General features: G+C 43.6%; 1 protein-coding gene across 14 annotated transcripts in view; it reads right to left on the reverse strand.

The window, feature by feature from the left end:
• The window catches only part of SBNO2 (strawberry notch homolog 2), a 108596-nt gene that overhangs the window by 31200 nt on the left and 52830 nt on the right, over positions 1-24566 (reverse strand). For 12 of the 14 annotated variants that reach the window (XM_073324660.2, XM_073324658.2, XM_073324655.2 and 9 more), the window contains one exon: positions 4755-4916. In XM_073324660.2, coding sequence (XP_073180761.1) covers positions 4755-4916 — 162 coding nt within the window. Of the gene's footprint in view, positions 1-4754; positions 4917-7474; positions 7557-15187; positions 15475-24566 lie in introns of those variants that run through there. The other 2 variants (XM_073324663.2, XM_073324661.2) reach the window with 2 other exon arrangements.

Raw genomic sequence — 24566 nt, forward strand, 5'->3', positions numbered from 1 at the left:
TTAAGACTCTAAAGCAGTGCTGCGGGTTTTCTCAACGCTTTCTGCTCAGCAGCATCAGTGGCTTCATTCTGCATTGGGGAACTCAACCAGGAACCCTGGGAGTCATCAACCAATGGGATCATACTGCAGTATGGGATAGCTGGAGATCTCTGGATGAAAAGTGCTACGTCAGAGCTCATTATGGTCATAACATCTGCAGGCACCACACCAAAACTAGTAAAGAGGGCTCCCAAGACACTTCCAGCTGGGAAGACACAATTGATGAGAACCTTTTTCTGGCTCTGCACTACCAAAACCATACTGGAATTTCCTGAAAGGAAGAACCAAGTCAAGCCAGAAAATCAGGGAGTCCAAAAGTAATCAACTGCTCCACAAGCACCAGCGCTTCCAATTTACAGCCAGAGACGGGTGCCAAGTACATACAGACAGACACCCTCCAAAGGCAGAAGTGAGCCATGGGAAGGTCATAAGCAAACTCTCTATAATTGTTTACTAAGAAAGCAAGCAAGAAAGAAATTGTCCTCCATTACTGGAAGTCTGAGTCAGAATTACCAGAAAGAAGCTGGCAGAGATGTTTGCAGTGCCAACAAATCTGGAGAGCAGGTACAAAAGTTTCTACTCAGGCACTAGAAAAGACTCAGACCTCCCCATTCCATTGGAATGGAAGGGCAGAGTAGCCTCAGCTCTGACAAGGAAAGATGATTCTTTATTGCAAAGATAACCCAGATCTTTCCTTGACTCATGGCATCTTCAGCGTATAAGCTTAGATATACCAATATGGCTGTTGTGTACAGATCTCACTGGTGCCCCTAGATCTTCATCTCAGGTGGAACAGTGTCCTAAAGAAAGTGGTGGATGTCCCACTGCTTGGGGCATTAAGAAAATGTACTCCAGGGAACAATTCTGCAGCGATAAGGAGTTGGACTGGATGATCTAATAGGCCAGTTCCAATTCTAATTTCTACAATTCCTCCCCTTCTCTATTCCGATCCACACACTAGTTTACTCCTCTCTGTAACATATGTTCCATGTAGGAAAATACTGTGTGAAAGATACACACTCCACATATAGGAACAGAGGGAAGAATGCAGGAGAGATGCTCACTTAATAAAGCAACTGACATTTGTATAACTGAATATTCATTTTATTCAATTGTTTCCCTCCTTGTCTTATTTTATTTCCCTTTTGTGCCTATTTCATTAATACAACAATAGGAAATGAAATTGTCAGTTGACAAGTTGACTCCTCTCTGTATAAATATTACTCCTCTAGATCTGGCTGGGAGGAAGTTTTTAAAAAGTGCCTTGAATGATCAACATTACTAAAATGCATTGACAGGTCAAAAAAACTCCAGCTGCATGCTTCAAAGGGTTAATCTTTGCTTTACTGATTTGAAGAACTCAAGGGGTTCTTTAAAATGGTCGTGAGAAATCATATTAGATTACAATGAGTATTTTTAAATGACATTTCACAATCCCCGTACAAATTATGCAACTGCGTTTTGTCTGCTGAATGCCTAAGATATTTTGCGGGGTGGTTTGCCTTCCCACAGTCCCTCTTCCAGAAATGATAAAACAGAACTAATGTGTCGTTATAAACGCCTCTTCCCCCTATTAGTTGTAACATCTCATCTGGGATGAGCAAATAAGGCCTGTCATGGAGTCCATCTATTCCCTTCTCAAGGGTGTAGTCACCCACATTCTGAATGGAGGCTCGATCTACAGCATATGGATCAAAATTTATCAGTGAGGCTTAGAAATGCAGAGTCTAATTGTGAAGTGTTCCCCAAATTTTCTTCCTCTCACACTGAGTAAACATCCTCCCCCACTAAAAGGCAACAGATGTAAAATTGAAAAAAAGGAAATGCTCTTTACGTAACCTACCATTTGCTTGTGGAACTCACTGCCACATGACATTATTGACGCAGAGAGCTTAGTAAGATTTTAAACAGTATTAAATACGAGAAATTCTACTGCTACATTAATATGATAAAAAATAAAAGGTCAAACCCTCATGTTTCAGGGCATAAACTAACTACTAACTGATAGGGGTTAGGAAGAAGGTTACCCTATAGGGAGCTTATTCCAGAACAGGCATCTTCTTGCACCTTTCTCTGAAGCATCTGGTCCTAGTCACTATCAGAAATAGGACCCTGGACTAGCAGGACCAGCAATGCAATTCCCATTAGCAGAGTGCATGCTGGAGCCTGGGACATGTCAAAGGGAGATGCTGGCTAATACCTCCTCACTAGCCTTCACTTGTAAAAACTTCCAAAATTAACACATCAGACATTTCGAGCTTCGAAGTTAGACAATGAAATTTACAAGTGTCCTAACAATGCTTCATGACTCTATCTTGTTTCTATGGAAACAGATATTTGATCAACCAAAATGGAATAAAATCACCATATCAGAACTGATTAGGATCACGTCAGGCTGAGTTATTCCTGACATCACACAACTGATGGCTGATTTTTATACTGCAGCTCTGTTAAAGCAGTATATGGCTATGGAAAAGCAAAAACATCTGCAATCTTATGGAATATTAATATTATTGTGGTATGAATACACCAGAGGAGATTATTCACATGATGTTTATCTTGCAACAATCATACAAGCAGTGTAATAATCTCACATTATCATGGGCTGAAGGCTAACTTTCACCTCATGACCTTGCAATACATTGCTCGCTTGTCTTCTTTAATATAATGAAAATTGTGTACTGAAAATTCAGATAAAAAAAACTATACCACTCAGTGCTCTCTATCAGGTGATCTATTTTGCCAGTATACTGCGAATTCCAGACACCTATGCAAAAATGAAACTGAAATCCTGGTGCTGCATGTACTAAATTAACTCATTCTGTGAGGAAATGCTCGGAATGCTCAGAACAATCAATTAAAAAACCCTCAGAATACGGAGAGCAAAGATAAAACAATGTTCAAAACAATTAGCTATTTTTTCCACAAGGAAATCACTGACAAATGGAACGCCACTGAGCTAATTGTCCTGTTATGAACCCAATCAGTGTGAAGGAAGGTCATTTTAATTGGCAGACAGGAAGATATAAATGGCAGCATCCAACAGTAACAGTGGCTATTGTTCTGACAAAGTGAGTTAGTTTCACACACCCACAAAACATTACCCATTTCTCTTGCTTTCTTTGTGCTGCTCGGCATATTATTATTGTATATCTTATACATCTACAACTGAAGACTTTTCACATGTCAAATCCTGAACATAGCTTATGTGTTTAAAAAACATACACTCAAAGGAGCTACATTCTTAACAGTGTTTTAAGCTTCCACGTTAAAAAAAATAAATGAAAGAATGGGCATAATAAGACATCAGCAACTTCAATGCATCCAAGTGTGGTCTCTTCAGACATTTCTTTGATTAAAACAGTTCAGCTCTTCCTTTCCCCTCAAGCGTCTTGTGCTCTATGTTCAAACTTGTCTAGTTACTGGCCTATCTACCTTCGGCTATGTCTAAACTACAAGCTAGGGCTGTGCATACTTGAGCTAGCGTAAGTACAAACAGCAGCGTAGACATGGTAGCAGTGAGTACAAACTCACCTGAAACCAGTGAGTCTGCTCGAAGAGAGAATGTCAGAGTTACAATTTAAGGCCAGAAGAGATCACCAGATAATCTAGTCTGAACTCCTGCATATCACAGGCCACCAACATCATCCATCACCTACATACTAAACCCAAGACTGAGCATGGGAATCACACCCCTAGCTCGTATTGCAGACATAGCCTTAGATCAGCGGTTCTCAAATTGTGGATCGGGACCCCAAAGTGGATGGCAACCCGGTTTTAATGGGGTCGCCAAGGCTGCCATTAGACTTGCTTTCCACAGGGGTCTGTATGACAGCTAACAAAGGACAGTGGTGTACTGGGAAACAAAGTGCATGATAGTGAGCACTCACTATGAAATCAAAACTAGAGATTTGTCACATTTCTGTGCTACCAGTTCATCTAACTATCCAAACTCCTCCCCAATACCAGTGGCTGATATCAGGTTGTACAATAATAAATGAGCAGTACTAATTAACTGGATGGAAAGGAGGGAGTGGGGTGTTGTTTAATGGGCATCCACACTAAAAACTAGAGTGTTTTGGAGCTAGTTTCAAAACAATATAGGGTTTGAATTTTCCTGCTGTCACAAAAGAAGAAGAAATATTTGCCATAGAAAAGGAATGTATGATAGACATAGGTACTGGGACAGCTCAACGTAGCATAACAATCTAGCTGAAAATATTTCTAATGGACCCAATGCAACATACACTGTAGCTACCCTTCCTGTGGGCAGCTTGATGGCTGAATGTCCTAAGAACACACTTTCACTGGGATGCTGAACATACCTACTTCACCAGGCTGTGGGGAGGCTAAGCTAATGTTTGTACAGTGCTTTGAAAGAGTGCAAAGTATTACTTACAGGTGTGTACTCATTTCAATGGACTACGCCAGTGCAACAAGGTCCCACAATGAAGAGGTTCAAAATCAGGGACTGAACCTGATTTCAAAGCTGGAGCCCTTTGAAATGTCATTAGAATGGGGTGTCCAGAGCCCTCCCTGAGACACTGAATCAGCCTCACTGGCAGCAGCACGTCATCTGGGTCTCAAGGGAGGACTGCTTCACCCCTAATGGATTTCCTAATTCCTGGGGCAGATATTTGGTAACAGAGCTGCAAGATCAGGTCTTGAGACTTGAATTTCTGAGTTGGGAGGAAAGGAGAGGGACTTTCACTTACCTCTATCTGGTTCTGTTGCGACGTGTTTATATCCCATATTGTTGGCACATGGTTCAGGCTGTCGGCAGGCAGGAAGTCCTGAGCATCAGCAATGTCGGAGAGGGAGTCTGCGGGGGATGAGAAGAGGGAGTTGTTGGAGAGCTCATCGAGGTATGAAGAATCCTGAAATGGAAAGAAAAGCCCTTGGTTACAGGAGATGATAACAAGGTGCCTCAAAGGTTCTGTCTTGTACTCACGTGCACAGACTGAGTTTAATTTCATAATATTAAATGGACAGCTTTGTTACATCTATGCTCCATGGTGCTTAGAAATGAACTGGTAAACGAAGACAGCCACTCAGAACAGCTGGGTTAAAATCTATAATCCCAGTTTCTTGACACAGTAGGAAAAAGTGCTGGTGCAATGTACAGGAACCCAAGTCAGACTCTTTGGAAACACTTTTAGGTTGTGACTCGCCAAGTGCAAATCAGTATGAGAGAGGATCAAAGGACAGGACAGCACCAGTCACTCTGATCTTCATATTTAATTAAAAAAACCTGAGCACTAGTGAAAGGTGCCAGATCTAAAGTCCTCTACGTATCCACAAAACAGGTACAGCATAGATAGCAACAGCACTAACTATTCTCCCATCCCAACATGATGCTACCTATCTCTTACTATTATTTGTATTACAATAGCACCTAGAGGCCCCAGCCAAGATCAAAACTCCATCATGCCAGGTGCTGCACCAAAATTTAGCAAGAGACAGTCCTGCCACAAAAAGCTTACAGTCTAAGCAGACAAGTCAGTCAAAGGGAGGATTATCAGCCCCATTTTACAGCTGGGGAACTGAGGCCCAGAACGATGAAGTGACTTGCCAAGGTCATGCAGGGAGCCTGTAGCAGAACTGAGAATAGAACTCAGGTCTCCTGAGTCCCAGTCGAGGGCCTTGACCACAAGGCCACCCCTTCCTCAACTGGACAAAAAGGGAGCACCTTTCAGTTAAGGGGTCACTCTCCATCCTTAATCATTCCTTGGTGTCTCTGCTGAGACTGCCCACGATAGCTCTACTTTGCGCCAGTCCAGTTATGATGGTTTGGAGCATGTGAACGCCTCGTAACTAAGAACTGGAATGAGCCCCACCCCATGCCATTTACAATCTCCTCCACTTCTCCATCCAGCTCCTTATTTGGTTGTATGATCTCCAAATAGGCATGACAATCAAAAGCCAAGAACGCAGGTCTAAACAGAGAGTCTATTGGGAAACTTGCGTAGAACGCTATCCCCGCCTAGCACACTGCCTGATTCTACCCATTGACTTCATTCACTCTCGCCATTAAATCTCTCTGTAAAACACGGAGGGAAAGGTCAGCCTTCTGTTTACCTTACAGCAGTTTATCTTAAAGTGCCGTGCTATGCCGTCCAGTGCTCAGGTGGAGAAGTATTAGTGTGCTGCAGGTATTGCAGGATGGACCAATAGGTCCTTCCGTCTCTACCATGAGGAGTCTGCCAATATAAACAGCTTGCTATTTCTTGTGAGGGGGTGAAATTTGTAGACATGAAGACAATTTAGGCCCTTTGTTGCTGCTAGGACAGATAACCAAATGTCTGTGGTGGCATCCCAGTATGGCTGCCAACAGGCCTCTGATACGAGCTGTCTTTGCACTTCATTTCCAGTTAAAGGCCTGTTTTCTACTGATCTAGCTGCAGAATAGGAAGACAGCCAAAGGATTTTAAAATCCTCGCCCTGACTGAGAAAGCTGTCTGGAACTGTATCCCTGATGATGCCACAGCACGACTGGTTGCTAAGCTCCGTGACTTTATCCTCACGCACAATTATTTCAAATTTGGTGACCATAGACACCTCCAGACCCGTGGCACCGCTATGGGCACCCGCATGGCCCCACAATATGCCAACATTTTTATGGCTGACCTGAAACAACGCTTCCTCAGCTCTCGTCCACTCACGCCCCTTCTCTACCTACGCTACATTGATGACATCTTCATCATCTGGACCCATGAGAAGGAAACCCTGGAGGAACTCCACCACGATTTTAATAGCTTCCACCCCACCATCAACCTCAGCCTGGACCAATCTACATGGGAGGTCCACTTCCTGGACACCATGGTGCAAATAAGTGACGGTCACGTTAACACCACCCTATACCGAAAACCCACCGACCGCTATGTCTACCTTCATGCCTCCAGCTTCCATCCCGGACACACCACACGATCCATTGTCTACAGCCAAGCACGGAGGTACAACCCCATTTGCTCCAACCCCTCAGACAGAGACCAACACCTACAAGATCTTCATCAAGCATTCTCAAAACCACGATACTCACACGAGGAAATAAGGAAACAGATCAACAGAGTCAGACGTGTACCCAGAAGCCTCCTGCTGCAAGACAAGCCCAAGAAAGAAACCAACAGAACTCCACTGGCCATCACATACAGTCCTCAGCTAAAACCTCTCCAACGCATCATCAGTGATCTACAAACCATCCTGGACAACGATTCCTCACTTTCGCAGGCCTTGGGAGGCAGGCCAGTCCTCGTCCACAGACAACCCGCCAACCTGAAGCATATTCTCACCAGCAACTACACACCACACCATAGTAACTCTAACTCAGGAACCAATCCATGCAACAAACCTGGATGCCAACTCTGCCCACATATCTACACCAGAGACACATCACAGGACCTAACCAGATTAGCCACACCATCATTGGTTCATTCACCTGCACGTCCACCAATATAATATACGCCATCATGTGCCAGCAATGCCCCTCTGCTATGTACATCAGCCAAACTGGACAGTCCCTATGTAAAAGGATAAATGGACACAAATCAGATATTAGGAAAGGCAATATACAAAAACCTGTAGGAGAACACTTCAACCTCCCTGGACACACAAGAGCAGATTTAAAGGTAGCCATCCTGCAGCAAAAAAAACTTCAGGACCAGACTTCAAAGAGAAACTGCTGAACTTCAGTTCATTTGCAAATTTGACACCATCAGCTCAGGATTAAACAAAGACTGTGAATGGCTCGCCAAGGACAAAAGCAGTTTCTCCTCCCTTGGTGTTCACACCTCAACTGCTAGAAGAGGGCCTCATCCTCCCTGATTGAACTAACCTCGTTATCCCTAGCCTGATCCTTGCTTGCATATTTATACCTGCCTCTGGAAATTTCCACTACATGCATCCGACGAAGTGGGTATTCACCCACGAAAGCTTAGGCTCCAATACGTCTGTCTATAAGGTGCCACAGGACTCTTTGCTGAATTCCCTTGGGTTGTTCCTGAGGGTTTCTGGCCAAAAGCTAGCGAAGACTCCCTCCTGATTGCTATTTTGCAGTATTTAAAACCAGCAGGACTTGTCCTTTCATTCCCGTCCCAGCTAATGTCTGATATGGCTCCCTGTAGCTACACTGGAGCTGTAGGTGTGGTAGCCAGCAGCTGACATGTGGAGCCCAGTACACGAAGTAAGAGAGGCTGTGGGAACGGTGAGTACACTGGGGATTACTGAAGCATTGACGGGGTACAGGCTGACTAACGGACATGGGAGTAGCGCTTACACGGCACTTTTAGACAGGTACTCCCATCCTCCCTGTGAGAGATCAATGCTTGTGTGAATGCATCGCTCTTACCAGTCTTCCCCCCCAACGAGGGAAGCTCAGGCGCCCATTTAGGGTTCTAGCTCTTAACAGTCCTGTGGCTGTGTTTTGGGTCACCCAGCACCAGGAGTTTTCAAAAACTGAATTCAACATTTGGGTTTGTCATGTTGGAATTAAACAGTCTCCAGAAACAAGAGTCACGCTACAGGGTAATGACAGGGAAAGTATCTGGGTAAGCACCACCATTGATATCCTCCTCCTTGACCAGACGCAGTGTCAACGTGTCCATTCAGAGAGACTCCATACCACAAGAATTGGCCTCCAGCTGTGCCTGACATACAGAAGTGCTCTGGGCCTGCCAGCTCTGCTCCTAATAGAATTGGAGCTAGCTGAACAATACAAGGCGCTGTCACCCCAGTCCACGCACACAAAGCTAAAGGAGCACAAGGCCAGGTTCAAAGACGACTCCCAGTCTCCCCGACAACAGCAAAACGCCCCCCTTCCTGTAATCTAATATAGGGCTTAACTAAAGAATTGCAGGACAGTCAATGTCGTACTGAAGCTAGAGTTATTCATACAATTAAGATATTTTTAAATTAATCTCCCAGCTCTCAAGATCTGTGTCACCTTCAACTATCCCACCTAATTCCAATCCCCTGCAATGCCACCAGCTGAGCAACTCAACTTTCCATGCTGCTGAAATGTGTCAAGTCACCTCACTGCTTTTCCTCTTTCCCAACTCTCACTTCCAAGAACAAATCCTACTGGAGTGTAATGGTCCCTGCTGCCTGGGACCACCCTCAAAATCTAGCCTCCTGTACTAGATTTGCAACCCTGGAAAGAGCAAAGATATGGGCCATGTAGAATTTAATTTATGGAACCAAAACCCCCCAGTGCAACAATTGTTCTGTTCACTCAGAGGTACAAAAACAAGTGAGAGAGAATTCTTCTCGATACAATCAGTTCCAAGTATTTAACACATCAGGGCCTATTCAATGAATGAAAGAGTGAGGGCTGGACAGAACCTCTCAGCAGTAGCTCTCACAGGAAAACTGCACCCGTTTCAGGTGGCTCAGTGATTCTGCAGAAGTTACTCACAGAACACCAGCTAAAGAGGCAGTAGTTGTGCTTCCCTGTATGTCTACAGAGCACTTAGCACATCTGGGAGCTACGGTAATACAAGTAAGTGAGGGGAGAGATTTTTCTCCTAGAACTTCAGTCCAGAAATCCATAGCTATAGCGGTGGGGTCTGTCATTGTTCTGTCCACGTGACGTAGAACAGCCACGGCTAAAATGTCCAGTCCTGAGACAAGGCTGTGCTAGTTTCAGTAATTCTTTAAAAGATCCTGAATGCGAATACAGAGGAGCCCAACCCAGGACTGGTCATTTCAGGAGAATCACTTGGTATTTGACTGTCAGGGAGAAAAGCAGACACCTGCTTCTGCTCATCTTTCATAGCGCAGGGGTTGTTTGCAAGTTACTGAGCGGCATGCCAGTGTGTGAATCTGTTAGTCTCTAAGGTGCCACAAGTCCTCCTTTTCTTTAGGCCAGAGTGTGTATCTGTAGCACAGCAGCCTGCCTCGCAGTGACATCCTGTGTGGACACTACTACAGCACAGGTTTCAGAGGAGCAGCTGGGTTAGTCTGTATCTGCAGAAAGAAAAGGAGGACTTGTGGCACCTTAGAGACTCACCAATTTATTTGAGCAGAAGCTATTTTCCACAGTATGCATCCCATGAAGTGAGCTGTAGCTCACGAAAGCTTATGCTCAAATAAATTGGTGAGTCTCTAAGGTGCCACAAGTCCTCCTTTTCCTTTTACTGCAGCACAGTGAAAGTTCCCTATTGCTTCAAAGTGCAGTTTGCTAAGCTGTGCTCCAGGATTTTCACTGAAGTGTAGCAGTGTCCACACAGGACATTACTGCGCAGCAAGCTGGTGCGCTGCAGATTCATACCCTGGCTTGCCTCGCATTAATTTGTTGTGTAGATGAGCCCTCAGTCGAGGCAAGGAGGTGCAATAAAGAGTTCAGGTTCACATTACACAATGTGAGAACACGATCAACATTGCAACCCTGGTTTGGAATCTGGGAAAAGGACAGGGATTTGCTGAAAGCCGCAGAGCTAAATGATAAGCATCTGTATTTGTGTTCTCAGAGGGAGAGTGGGCATGGCGGAGACCTCACCTCGAATGAGAAAGGGCAAAAAGGACACACGCCGTAGGGCACTGGATGTAAGAACTATTTAGTTTACACAGTGGTTCTCCAATATTTTTACTGTGGAGACCCCTTCATAGCCCCTCTCACAGATGGATCCACCTCAGTACTTAATTCAACACTTTTCAATCTGAGGACCACTGCCGGTTCCCAATCTACAGAGTGAGAACAACTACAGCGTGGTCTCAAGGCATGAGCACGGGGCTAGGAGTCAGTAGGTCTTGGCTGTGCTGCTTACTCATTGTTTAGCCTTGGATAAGTCACTTCAACTTTGTCTCCACTTCCGCATCTGTAAAATACGGATACTGCTACGTATCTCCTGCCTCCCATCTCCCAGAGGTGGTCTGAGAATTAGTTAATATCCATGCAGTGCTTTGAGCATAAGCATTAGTTTAATATAGGTAACAAAAATATCAGTGTAATTTACAGGTCTCGTGCAGCACCCCCCATACTGCATCAACGCCCCCCGCCCTCCGTGCCAGCTCCCAAGCCACTACTGCCTGCATTCCAGGGCTCCAGGAAAACTCAATTCTTCTACAACTCCCCCAAGAGCCAAGCTAAACTCCTCTTCTTCTAGGCTTCTCAGAACTGTCTCTCTTCCCTGATCCTCTCACACTGTAGCTCTTGAGGGCAGGGACTATTTTTATTTTTGTCTGAGATAGTGCTAAGCACAGGGTAAAGACTTCAGAGGTACACTCATACCCGGCAATGGGCTTTGGATCAGGCCCATACTAAACAGGAACACAGCACTTCTTGTTTCTTGCTCAGACTCTGAAGTGCAGCTCCTGCCCTGTAGCAACCTACTGGCCAAAAATGACTTATCAGAGAAGTTAGCAATGGAGTCTGGTCCCTTCCCTTGTTCCACCAAGTGCAGGACTGTTCTCGGTCCCTAAAGAATACTCTCCAAGGGCTAGTCTAACAGTCTTGTTTTAAATGCCATATGATGAGGCTTAGTATATTAGATGATCAAAATGAATCACAAGAAGGAAAGAAATACATAGTAAAGTACAATTTACAAGAGTAAAAGTGTCCCTGGGAGCCAGCTCTTATTGGCTAGTGAATAACCATCCTGAATACGACTGTCTTAGTCACTTAGTGAGGGTATAAGCGAGCAGTGATAGCAGAGGACTTTATTTTATATCACGAAAACTGAGAAATGCCAAGGAACTCTAGGAAACGTCCTCAATCTTCAAAGCAAAAGCCCTACTCAAAGTAATCACACTGGGAACTTGCCTGAGCAAGCGGGACACGACAGCAAACACCACGGTCACGTGCCAGCGACAGCCAGGGCCAAGGAGCCATCCCAGCTAGGTGAGTTTTATTAATTTGTTTTTCCTCTGGAAGGGGATCAGCTCAGGAGCAAATATTTGCAAACACATGTGGCAGAAGTGGAGGAAGGAGGAAGTGGCAGCGAGGACACAGGAGGGTGGCAGCTATGAAGGCAGATAGAGTAGCCATTCTCCATTAGCCCTGAGGGAGCAGAGTGACAGGTGGGCACTCACCATGCGATCTGCTGAACGCTCACCCTGCAGTAGGGCAAACACCCAGACACGAGTGAGCTCATTAGGTCTTCTCGATGCGAACACCCTTTGCCCAGCCTCTCGCGACTAACCTATCCAACTCTTTGCTTGTCACTTTGGGCTGGGACAGGGAATAGGAAATTAACTCCAATGTCAGACATATTAGTGTTGAAAATGACCTCTTGACTCATGCTAGATTTCTGCCCCAGGAGGCTCACAATGTAATTCAGGCAGATGGAAAACGCCAGTTTGTTTAAATGCAAACGGACCCATACACTTAATTTGTGTACCTTCAGTATCAGCAATTCCACAACCAGCCTTGGCAGGTCATTCCACTGTCTCATAGGAAGCTCCAGGAACTATTTTAGTTTCCAGGGACAGAAAGCAAAGGAAAGGACACTAGTTAATTAAGGCTATGTCCACACAGTGCACCTTACAACGGCACGGCTGTGCCGCTGCAGCCGTACCGTTCTAAGGTGCATTGTGTGGCCTCTCTATCGCCAGGAGGGAGCTCTCCCGGTGACAAAATAAAAGCACCTCCAATGAAAGGCGGCAGTTTTGTCACCAGGAGCGCGGCTCCCGCCACTGAAGCACTGTCCACACCGGTGCTTATCGTCGTTAAAACTTTTGTGGTTCCGGGCTGTGCGGTTTTTTCACACCCGAGCTATAAACATTTTAACATCAAAAGGGCCAGTACAGACTTGCCCTCAGCCAACAGCTTGTGAAAAGCAGAGAAGGAGGGTCAGAGTTTAAACACCATGAAGTGTCCCCTTCTGCAATGTGACTGTTCTAAATGGGATACATCTAGCACCCCCCATAAAAGGGCATTATCACCTGGTAATGAGAGGGAGTTTAATCTATGCTGGCTACAGGGAGGTCTTTAGTAGAAAGGTGTCAAATCCTGGATAAGCAGCTGGGAAAAACAGGAAACAAGACTGAGCGGTGGGGCGGGAGGGGACCAGGACACAGATGGTTAAGTTAACAGTGGAGGGTAGGGAAGTCAGAGCAATAGAGGTGCAGCAAGGACTCAAAAGAGGAGTAGGTTCCAAGCTCCTGTGACAAGATCCCTGATTTGGAAAGAATGTTGTTTGCTGTGCTGCCTTTTGCCCCTCTGGAAATGGGTAGCACCTGAGCACTGTAAATCCTTTTGTTGGTGAAGTGGCTTAACACCCTACAGTGGCCACCTGGACAAGGTGTTCTGGAGCGATCAACCCATTTAATCCTCCAGGTGCTTGTTTTGTTCTGCTCCAGACTGACTAGTAGTAGTTAGCACCTCCCATCAGAGTAGATAGAAACTTAGAGATAGTTATTTTCCACTTTACAGAAAGAGAAACTGAAGCGGATGGAATTCTTAGGGCTTATCTAATCCAGGCAAATTGTGCTGGAATAAGATAGGCTGCGAACTTAAAAGCACCACAGCTATTCCAGAATAACTCCCCGTGTGGACAGGAATTTATTCAGGAATAAGACTGTCCTTTTCTGGTTTAGTTTAATCCACTTCCACAGTCTGAACTGCAAATTCTGGATGAGCCCGTTATGAGTAGGCCTTTCGGCAGGAGGTTGTAAGGGAGAGAGGCAGGACTACATGTCCCTGATCTCTACATTGTGGCATTACAAACTCATCAGCTCATTCTGGGCAAGCACAGAGAATGTCTGTTTCAGAATTTAATTTCTGAATCCACTGCCTCCTGGCACAGATTTTTCCCAGTTTTTCCTATCGCAATGACAGGACGACGGAAATGGAAACAAAAGCATTTAAGTCTTTTCTGGTGAAAATAAAGTTCAGAACTAACAGTTCTGCAAGTTACAAAAGAAATGGGAGTTTATAGGAGTGCATTATAAAATGGTCAGTTAAAGGGCAACCCCTTTATAGAGGTTAAACATTTAATAGAGTTTTACAATGGGTGAACAGTAAGTCAATGGGGAAATATAGCTATGCAGATGCTGGCGATATCATCTCTCCAACGTGTTGTACATTTACAGCAAAGCTCAAATAGGTACAATTCACTGTTTTATTAATGTTCACGAAGTGCTTTGAGCACCTCAGTTCAAAACGAGCTGTGAAAAGATGATTTAGCAACAGGCTAGTTACCTGACTGCCTTCTGATTATTTCAGATTCCCAGTTCGGCTGTGGAAGGTATTAATGATGTACTGCATTCTAGCTAGCTTCTGACACTTTCCTAAAATGGATAAGTTATCGAAAGCAAGAATTGATTCACTCTTGAGAAAGTGATCAGAGGGAACAAGTGTAAAAGAAATATAGTTACACCTCTTTCTCCTCGCCACTAGAGCTCCGGTTTCTACTTCGGTCAAAGCAAATGTTTATTAAAATAAACGGAAGAACAGGTGAAATCTAACTATAGAAAGTGTGTGCACCTAAAAATATTTTATGACCATAAACCCATTGGTATGAATGGTTTATTTATTGGTAATCCCTCCCCATAGACAGAGGAAACATACTTCTTTCGCACAACCGTAGTCAGTTCCTCTACACTAAGGCAGGACAACACCTGTTCCATTTGGTCTTTTAAAATAATAATAATAATAAAAAAACAGCACAACACAAAAGCTGAAAAGCCAGTCAGCTACCATTCCGTTTCTAAAGAACAAAGTAAGCAAACTGGGTTTCAGATTACTTTTTCATTTCTCCTTCTAATTTACTGAGCTGCAACTTGCCTGTGCAGTTAAGAGGAAGTTTTCTAGCCATGAAAATCAAAGTCCTTCCAACCATAATGCTATAAACTCACAGTCCTGGTTTGATTGGCAAGTGCTTCTCTGCCCTTCTGTATAAATTCTCTGAATTCGGAATAAAACTCTTGAATGCCTTTAGAGTTAAAAAAACACAGATTTATCTTCCACACTCCTTCCCCTCCTCAGAGTTTCAGAATTCTGACTGGTTAGGAGTGATGCGTGTGTTTTGAATATTTTCACATAATACAGAGTGCAGCTTAAAAATAGTAACCCTTTCCTTATCCACTTACATCAAGAATTGTGGCTCTGAAATTCTATCTATGTATAAACAGGCACACATCCACAATAGCAGCTAAAAGATACCTATCCTACGAACAGAACGCAAACTATCAAGTGAAAAGAGGTAAATGTTACCTTGTAGAGAGATGAGACCTTTAGCCAAAATTGCATTTGGGACATTTTAAAACTGCATTCAACTCGTTACAAGAAGAGAACTCAGGCAAAACAATGAGCCGTGCTTTTTCAGTACATAACGGAGAAAGATCCTCATTCATGACAGCAGCAGCGGCAGCAGCCAGAGAAAGATCTCATGAAGGTTTAAAGAAATGTTACACGCCAAAGGAAGGAGTGAAAATGGTGGAAAAAAAGCCAGTCCATACAGTGCGGCTGTCCTAAGCCTGTAGAAATTTGCATACAGTGTTTAGTCATGAAGCAGAGTGCTCTTACTTCCTCTAAGTATGGGAGCTGACTTTCAGGAAATGATGCCTGCTTGGTAAGTCAGTGAAATTACTGGCAGTGCGATGAGAATTACTGTATGTGGTGTAATTCAACCACAGATACACTGTAAACAAAGCTGAGCTCCTCAATGTGTTCAGTTTGACTTGGGACAGAAGCAAAGTCTATGTCAAGTACTTATCTGTTCAATAAGCCAGCACATAGCTCATTTCCACCCCCCTTCAACCCGAGTCTGAGAAAAAATGCTAGCTTGGACAAAAGAAAAACATTTGCCATCTTTTTATTTGTTTTCCCTTTCCTCAGAGATTTAGGGGTTCAGATGAACCTGCCAGCTGTATTCCCTTCCTTCCTCGCCCAACTGTTCCTCAACAAAAATAAGGCCCTTAGTTAATGGTGTGCTCTGAATGGTTATGATTTTACACACACCCCCTTCCCTTTCCAAATACTTCATTTTGAGCTTTCTGTATCTTTGCTGGTTAAGTAAAGATATTACTACTAGGGATAACCTGTTTTTGCTGCGGGATGGAGAAAGTAGAGAAGGGGACTAGAAGGAGGCATCTAAACAGGATTTCACTACAACAACTTTAACAAGAAACTGCCCTAAAGAAAAGGTAGATGCCAAAAGGAGAAGTAAAATGTTACTTGCAAAGTTTTGTGGTACGAGGAACCTGTAGTTTGAACGTATCTGTTTGGTTTTGGGGAACAGAATGGGATGCATCTGTGCACTTCTCCCCAGAGAGATTAATAACAGCACTAACACAGATCAAATTCTGGAGCAAGGGACACTATTACAGCTCCTTCTAGCGCCTTGCAAAGTGGGAGTGAACCACTTCATTTCCTTCAAATTGAGATCTGCTCCTGATTAACTTCACCTTGCCCACATCCGCTTTATTGTTCTGGTTCACTGTGTGGGAACTGAATTCCATGAGGGTCAAAAGCCAGAGGCACAGATCCAGCAGTGACAGTGCGTGCATTAGATATGCAGCTCTCTAATAAATACTCTTAACCAGCTGTGCCAGTAAGGGAGTTTTAGTTACCTGGCTAAACAAGCTTTTATATAGCATGTTTCTCAGCCTGATGAGCACTGAAGCCAATTATTGGTATTCTGGATGGAAATCCCTTCATCCTTCCCTTCACCAGCCTTTCCATCCAAGGAGGACACTTTTCAAAACTGCATCAGACTGAAATCACACTTATGGTTTTCCTGTGCTGGATTTGGAGGTTTGGAGACTGTTTGGCAAAGGTGGAAGAGAAACACCTGACAAAAGTTTCCTAGCTCAGCGGTAAACATCAGGAATAAATGGGCTTTTAGCCACATGTAAGAAACTTCTGGAAAAGCCCAACTTACTGAAATGGCACTTCTCATGAAAGCAAACAGCCAAAGAGTGAGCATCTGTGTTTGGAATGAGGGGCTCCTTGGTCAAGAGATTGGCAGAAGAAGCAAACTATCCAGGGGACCTGTGGAAGAGGGGAAGTGTGTCTGAGACCTGAGATGCGTACGATAGACTGGTCTCTTCTACCCGCTAATGATTTTGAGAATTGGGAGGACACATGCTGTATGGAACAGATTCTTTTCTGTCAAGGATCCTCCGCTACAGAACATCCTGCTACTGGAGATCCCAGTGAGCCATAATCTTGTGAAACCCAAGTTTCAGGTCAAGATACATTTCTTCAGGAGTATCCTAATAACAGAGATGCGCAACATTCCAAGCCTGGAAAATCACTTATAGGACCTCCACTTGAGAAGGCACCTTAAAATAGGAAGGAGAACTAGGTCTGTTGTTTGGGTATATAATTGTGACACCTATATGGTGCTTTAGTGTCATGGTGGCAGGTGCATTAGAATTGCATCTAGAATAGAGATTTGATGCCTGTCCTGGAATACTTTCCCACATTAACTAAGTAGGAAAAGAAAATGTCTTTCCTTTGGTGCTCTGTGGCACCAGATCTCTGGCTGTAGTCTCAGCCAGAAGAGTGGATGACAAGGAAAAGAAGAGGAGGGGTTGCTTAAGCAGAAAGATGCCATCTCAAATCCTCTGTAAGGTTTCTCAGCATAGAGGAGGATGAATTTGCATGGATTTCACTCTTCCACAAACAAAAAGAGTGGGATCTGGATAGGAATAGAGTAGGTTGAGGGAAAGACAGGTTCCGTGGGTTGAGGGGAAGCTGAAGAATTTGATTTTTGTATGCAGCTGGTTTTGGGTAGAGAAAGGCAGTTAGTATACCCTTGCTGCTTGTGTCATTCAACTATATTTTTAATCACCTAGTAGAGACCCAAGAGCTCGAAACAGGTGCTTTAGTGACTATATGCTGGAATAGAGACAGATCAAATAAATTTAAAAGAAAGTCTTAATTACTGAGAGACTTGCTGCCGGTAACTGAATTGCTATGTGCACTAGATTAAACCACTACCTCCTGTCTAATAAAGTAAAACTACAGACCACCAAGGTCTCGCTGCTTAACACAACTCTTGAAAATCAGGGGGGTTATTTCCTGTTTTTTCCCTCTCAGTGGACAAATGAGGCAAAATGAAAGCCACAAAAGTTTAGCATCAAGATGAAGTGAGACTTGTGAAAAATATTTTTAAATAGTTTATCAGGATTGCTAATTTCACTGAATAATATTTTAATAATATAATCCCCCAGGGATAAAATAACCCCTTGGGGAATAACAACCTGTGCCTTTTACCTATCCTAAAGGTGAAGATATGCAACTCCTCATCCACTTGCACATCACTGACTAATGAAGGTACATGCTGATGAACTGTTCTGAGGAAATGTGGTATCCTATTGTTGCTACCAATATTCACTTCACCCTCTAACATTCAATGAAAAACAGAATGTAAAACCATGTTAACTGCACACACTTTCAGCTCAATGAAATATTGTCCCTCAGTCATTACAACACTTTCGTTTATTTGATCTATTTCCATTCCAACATTAACATTACCCTCATCAGTCTGTTAACCAATGGGCTACAGCCCAGAACACTAGTGGTTGTACAGAATTTGCTGCCGTTTGCTGTGATCCGCTGGATTTTTAGAAAACAAGTTTTAATATGACAAAAATCAAATAAAAGCAGAGAAACTGTAGATGGGAAGATGAGGTAGCTAGTCTGTCTCCTGCACAGACAAGAGAGAGGGCCAGATTTTCAAAAGTATTTAGGTGCCTAAAGATGCAGATAAGCACCTAGTGGGATTTTCAAAATCGCCTAAATAAGTTAGCTGCCTTCACTCCCATTGTGCCTTCAACTCCCACTAGGTGCCTAACTACATCCTTAGATGCCTAAATACCTTTGCAAATCTGGCCCATAATCCCCACAACAGAGGCAGCATCATATATTAAGTGATCAGTGAATGGAAGAAAGCAGGTCCTTATTGGCCTTGAAAAATGATCAAATACTAGTTAAGGGGGAAAAGAGGGCTGAAAGTTCAAGCAGCTCTGTTTTTCTTCACAATGTTGTTTTTCCACTGGTATGAATGATGGGATAGCATGTACTGTACATACCAGCCCTAGCTTTTCCTGTTTCACTATCACTGACTTTACCAAAGATTGGAGCAAGGAATTGCTTTAATTTTTGGCAGTCTTCAGTGTCAAAAAGTCACTGCTGCCTTGAATAGTAAAAATACATGCGCAATCCTCTGGTCTAATTCTGAAAGCTAAAGGAGGGGGAGATGAAGAGAGGTCTGTGACAGATATGGCCATTTCCTGCATATCCTTGGGAGACCTTGCAGAATTAAATTTAAGTATCTTTGAAGTCCATTGTTTCAAATGAATGGTTTATGTATGACTCTGTTCTACTCCAGAAGGGAGGGCTACCAGCGCTCCTCCAGGAACTAAAAACAGCGGGTGGCGAATAAGGCAAATCAAACCAGGTTGTAACCCCCCAGAGAGGTACCACCTCTGGGGGAAGTTTACATATACTAGTTCAAACTCTGTTCTCCAGAAACCAACAGGCAAAGAAAGGACTTTTGAATAAATAGCCCCATTTTAAAATGACTCAGGGCCTTCTTTCTGATTCAGCAAACAGACAGGACCTTCTGTCCAAGGGCAAGCCCCCAACCCTTGTGGAAGGATTGGGACGATTTAGCCATAAGACTGATGGATGACCTCTGGCAAGCTTTTAGCATGCGTGTAGGAACTTTTATGGTGTCTATATGTTCCTCTGTCATGCTTTTACCTTAAGAAAGAATGTGCTTGCTCAGAAAGAGCTGTGTGGTAACTTATAACTGTGGGCAATACCCTGGTCATAGCCTTCAGAGGGAAAGCAAAGTGCAGGCTCTGGGTTTGCTGGGGATATTGCAATGTAATCCAGGGAGCCGTACAGCAGAGGGGAGTAAGACACGGGTCTTTGCCCAAGAGAGGTGGGAGCCGGGAACCTTTAAATGCGTGCCCTCAAGGGACCATGGAGGAGAAATACATTTGGAGTTACCCCAAAACTGTGACAAGGAGTTGGGCAAAGATTTCTGCAAGACCCAAACACACGTCTTACTTTTAAAATATATATATTAAAAATAACAACAGAGAAATTGGGAAACAGTTCACAATGAAAATGAAAACTTGGCATAACAGCCAGTCCTGTTCTGAGGCATGGCTTCTTTTGATCTGGGGAACAGTTAACCCAGGCTGAAGAAAAGGGACTGAAATACTGCTACTTCTGAGTGTTTTACTGATGTGACCACTGTGAGTGGGGACTAGCAGTGTACATGTGGTTTGGGCTCAATTTGGAGAATTTAAGGCTATCTGAGAGACTTCTCCCCTGGATAGGCATCTACAACTCAGAATATCCCATCTAACCCAATGGAACAGGAAAGAAGTTTGTTTGGCATGCTACAAATTTGTAGCTGTGGTCAAGAAAACATAACTGGAGGCAGGGAGACTCAGATGAACAGACTGACTCAGGCCAATTCTGCTTCGAATTAAAGCAGCTATTTAAAAATATTTCCCAATCTCCCTATTAAATTATATTACTGGCATCTTAAAAGCACTGTTTCACACCAGGTTTCCCCGATTTTGTGAGCTGTATCAAAGGGCGGGAGAGAGAAACTTAAAAAATGAGTTTACTGAGAATTTCTGTGAGGACTCCATGAAAGGATTTTGATTTTCTATTCCCTTCTATTTGTGGAGTCTCTGCCTCGCCTTCTGTGAGATGCTGTGCTTAAACCACAGCTTAACTAAATAGATTTAAAAAACCAAAACAATAGTAACAGTCTGTAATGAAGGAGGCTCAGCCATGAGCATCCACACAATTAGCTGAAGTTTGATCCAAAATTCTTTTTGTCTGAGTACCGGTAGCCCCTTTCTGGGCACATGCCCAGCTGCAGCTGGCTGAAGGAGGACAATTAGTTACTTTTTAGGTAAAACCACATCTCCAAAACTCTTACTGGGCCTGATCCACTTCCACTGAAGTCAAAGGCAAAACTCCTGTTGATTTCAACAGATGCAGGATTAGGCTCTTAATGTCCTGAATCTCTTTCGCCGGATTCAGCAAAGCACTGAACAAGGATGGACTTAAGCACCTGCTTACATGCTTAGCTGAACTGAGCCTATGACAAACAGAGAAATTTCCTGAAATATCCTTGAAATACCTTATTGTATTAAGCTAATGTATTATCGTGGGCTGGGATTGTATGTCACCTCTCTGGGGAGAGAGGGGAGAGGTGACAGATGTTAGATCTGGGAGTTCAAAAGACTATATTAAAAATGGGCCAGGCAAATATATCCCCAAAGTCCAATAAGTGTTAAGTGGATTTCCTGGGGAAATCCCTAGAGAGGTAAATGCAAATTACCCAACCCCAGTTATGCAAAATCACAGCCCTTTGAAGCTATGCCCTGAGGTCTTTGTCTGCTGATTACCTGTTACAGAATGCCAGAATCAAAGGCCCAAGCTATATGAACAAATGTCTGATCTGCCCAGCCTTTGGATTCTGGTGCTGGATCTAAGACAAATGAATCAAAACACAGTTGTAGGTTTTGAAGGACTAAAACCTACCAGAGCCCTAGCCTGGAGCTGAAGGTGATCTCTGGTAAACTTTTTAGCATGCATGTAGATTCTTTCATGGATTTAATGTCTTCTCTCTCATGTTTCCCTTGAGAATAAATGTGCTTGCTTAGAAGGTCCATGTGGTAATGTATATACTGGTCATAGCCTTCAGACAGAAAGCTAGGCTCAGGCGCTGGCCTGTTGGGCAGTCTGGCTTCCTGGGGATATCACAGTGAATGGCAGGGAGTTGTGCAACATTAAACCCCATGTTTCACTCCCTTCTGAGCAGGGCCTCCAGCCAAGAGACGCGACAGCTGAGAGCCGACCATGGGTGCCCTTGGTGGACCACAGAAGAGGAACACAGGTACCGTTTGCACTGAAACTCTGAGAGGGCCCTCAGTGTCATCCTGTAGTGTTTATCCATACTCATAACCAAATACTGACATGGCTGGCTCCAAATATGGCTCATCACATACTACGTAATTAGTAGCCATGGCAGCCAAACCTTGTGTTACCCTTTCTAGCGGCCTCCACTGGCATATAGCTGTCTTCTTGTTTCCAGGGTGCCAGGTTTATTTAGCTCTGAGATTGAGAGCCCTTAACAATGCTTGGGTAATGATCCTGCTTTGGTACAGCCTTCTGTCTGGTAGAGCATCCCAGAGTCTATAGTTCCAGGTATCGTCTGGGCACTCTATAACACTGCTGACGCACCAAGGAATAGTTGCCCAGATTTTCCCAGAATGCACTGATAGAAATGAGATTAGGCAGCATGACAGGTGTAGATGCACAAGCAGGAGACCTGGCTGTTCTGTGGAAACAAGGACACAATTCCTTCTTATTCACTGTGACCAGGTAAGATGAGGTGTTACAACAATTGAAGTTGTTCTTATCACCAAGCTGGGGCCTAAGTAAATATGAGCTATCTGCAATGAAAGTGGTTTCTAACTGTGATTAGACCATGCAAAAACCAGTCTAAATGCAGCAGTACAGCCACTGGCAGGTAAAGCAATGTGTTAGCAAAGTGCTTTGTAAGCAGCACACACAGTTAAGTGTCTTCAAATTTATTTTAATGTCTGTATCCCATGGGCCTATAACTACAGGACACCAATAGGAAATTCCAGGTGGTTTCTTATTCCAGGAAGCTCTTTATTCCATCCAGAGGCAAGTCTTTCATATAATTTAATAACTCTTACATTGATTTCTTTGAAATCACCCCGGCTTTGGTACACGCAAAGATGCACTTCAATTAATATTTTTGAGATAGTGGTTAACCTTTTTCTTTTGTACCAAAATGGAGACTTCAACAGGAAACTGCAAGGGGTGGAAAGTGGAAGAGAAAGGGCCTGTTTATGATTAACATGTGGTCAAGAGTCCCACACACACCACAAACTGCATAAAAATCAGATCAGGCAAAAGCTGTAATTGCATCTTTACAACTTTATTACAAATGACTCTTCATAAAACATTAGCTCATTCTTTCCCCAACTCCTTCTCCCATAACCCAGCCAATCAACTGCTGATTGTCCTCTTTTCTCCAGCGACAGCACAATTCAGTAATAGCAGTTATGTAGCATTTCACAGCAAATATTAATATGCATCATCTATCTATACACAAATATGATCATGGATTTATGCTATACTTCACAAAGAATACTGATATCCATCCTCCAGTTCAGTTTCATACTAGCTAACATTTTGATATCTTCCTAATGACATTTAGATCCTGAATCAACTTGTGGTGGACAAAGCAGCATTATTGCTATGAATTAACAGCCAGCTCTAAGTATCCAGCATTAATCCCACCTCCTGCAGAAAGAGCTTTTCCTAGACTTTTCTCAGTGATCCATCTTGCTCACCTATGCAGCTGTATAAACAACAGCAGATCTAACTTCAAACACTTTGTGATATTAGAAATCAGGAACTTTTCAGCATCTTGAAACTAAACTGAACACATGGGTGCACAGTTTATAGTCCCTATCGACTGTTCCCCTCCCCAAACCAAGGGGAAGAAAACAGGACAAGGGGGGAAAGAGAGGAGATGTGAGAGACTTGTCACTGTCTTAAAACAGCATTTTCAGTAGGAGGCGAGAAGGGGAAAATGACCCATTTGTTTGGTTTAGGCTGATTTTACAGGTTAAGTACAGGTTAAGGATATGGCTTTGTACTTGTACTTTTTGGGTTTGGTTCTTCCCCCTCTCCCCACCCCACACCAAATTAGTTGTGGGTGTTGGATTTCACAGGCAGTCCATCCCTAGATCAAGCACACTCATCCACAATTTACTGGGGAGGAGGGGATTGACTACATAATTCATTGTGTTTTGGGAGATCTTGACTTTCTCTTTCAGAATTTACAAGTTTCCTGTGAATAAGTTCTAGGATGGTGCTCAGCCCTGCTCCAGCCTCTTCTGATCAGTGGAATTTAAGGATCTGTGGTCTCTAATTCTGGTGTCTCATGTCCAATCTACCATCCAAGCAGCAGTCCTGTTCCTTCCATTGCAGGCTTCGCTGGTGCATTTTCATAGGGAGCAAGAGGTGGGAGGCACTGGTCTCCTTCAAAATTAACATTAATGAAGAACTGCTCTGGGATGAGCTGTAGGTTGTAACAGAGGCTGTTGTGAACACCACAGTGAGACGCATTAAGAGCAGGCAAAATAGCACAGAATTGTCATGTTCTTAGTACTTATTTATTGCAGTGATTACAGGAAAAACTGCATTTTGGTCCCAGCAGCAACTGTCACACCCTCCAGTCAGCAGCACTATACATTGTACAGACAAATGTCTTGTGGAAACAACTTTCCAAAGAGCTTCTGAGTCCATATCTCGGATGGTAATTCTAGTTAAATTATTTACTCTTGCGGGAATTCTGCACCACTGTGCATGCGCAGAATTTATGTCCCCCCACATATTTCTTTGCTTCCCCACAGAAAAATGACTTTCTGGGAAAGCTACAAAAGTGATCATGCCACCCTTCCTAGCAGTATGTTTTGGGGGCCCAAGGCAGCCAGAAGAGAGATAAATCACTGTGGGGCAGGAGGCGGGACTGGGGAAGACCCAGCTGGTGGCTCCTACCCTGCGC

Source organism: Lepidochelys kempii, chromosome 25 (genome assembly GCF_965140285.1).
Source record: "Lepidochelys kempii isolate rLepKem1 chromosome 25, rLepKem1.hap1, whole genome shotgun sequence".
Taxonomy (NCBI): domain Eukaryota; kingdom Metazoa; phylum Chordata; order Testudines; family Cheloniidae; genus Lepidochelys; species Lepidochelys kempii.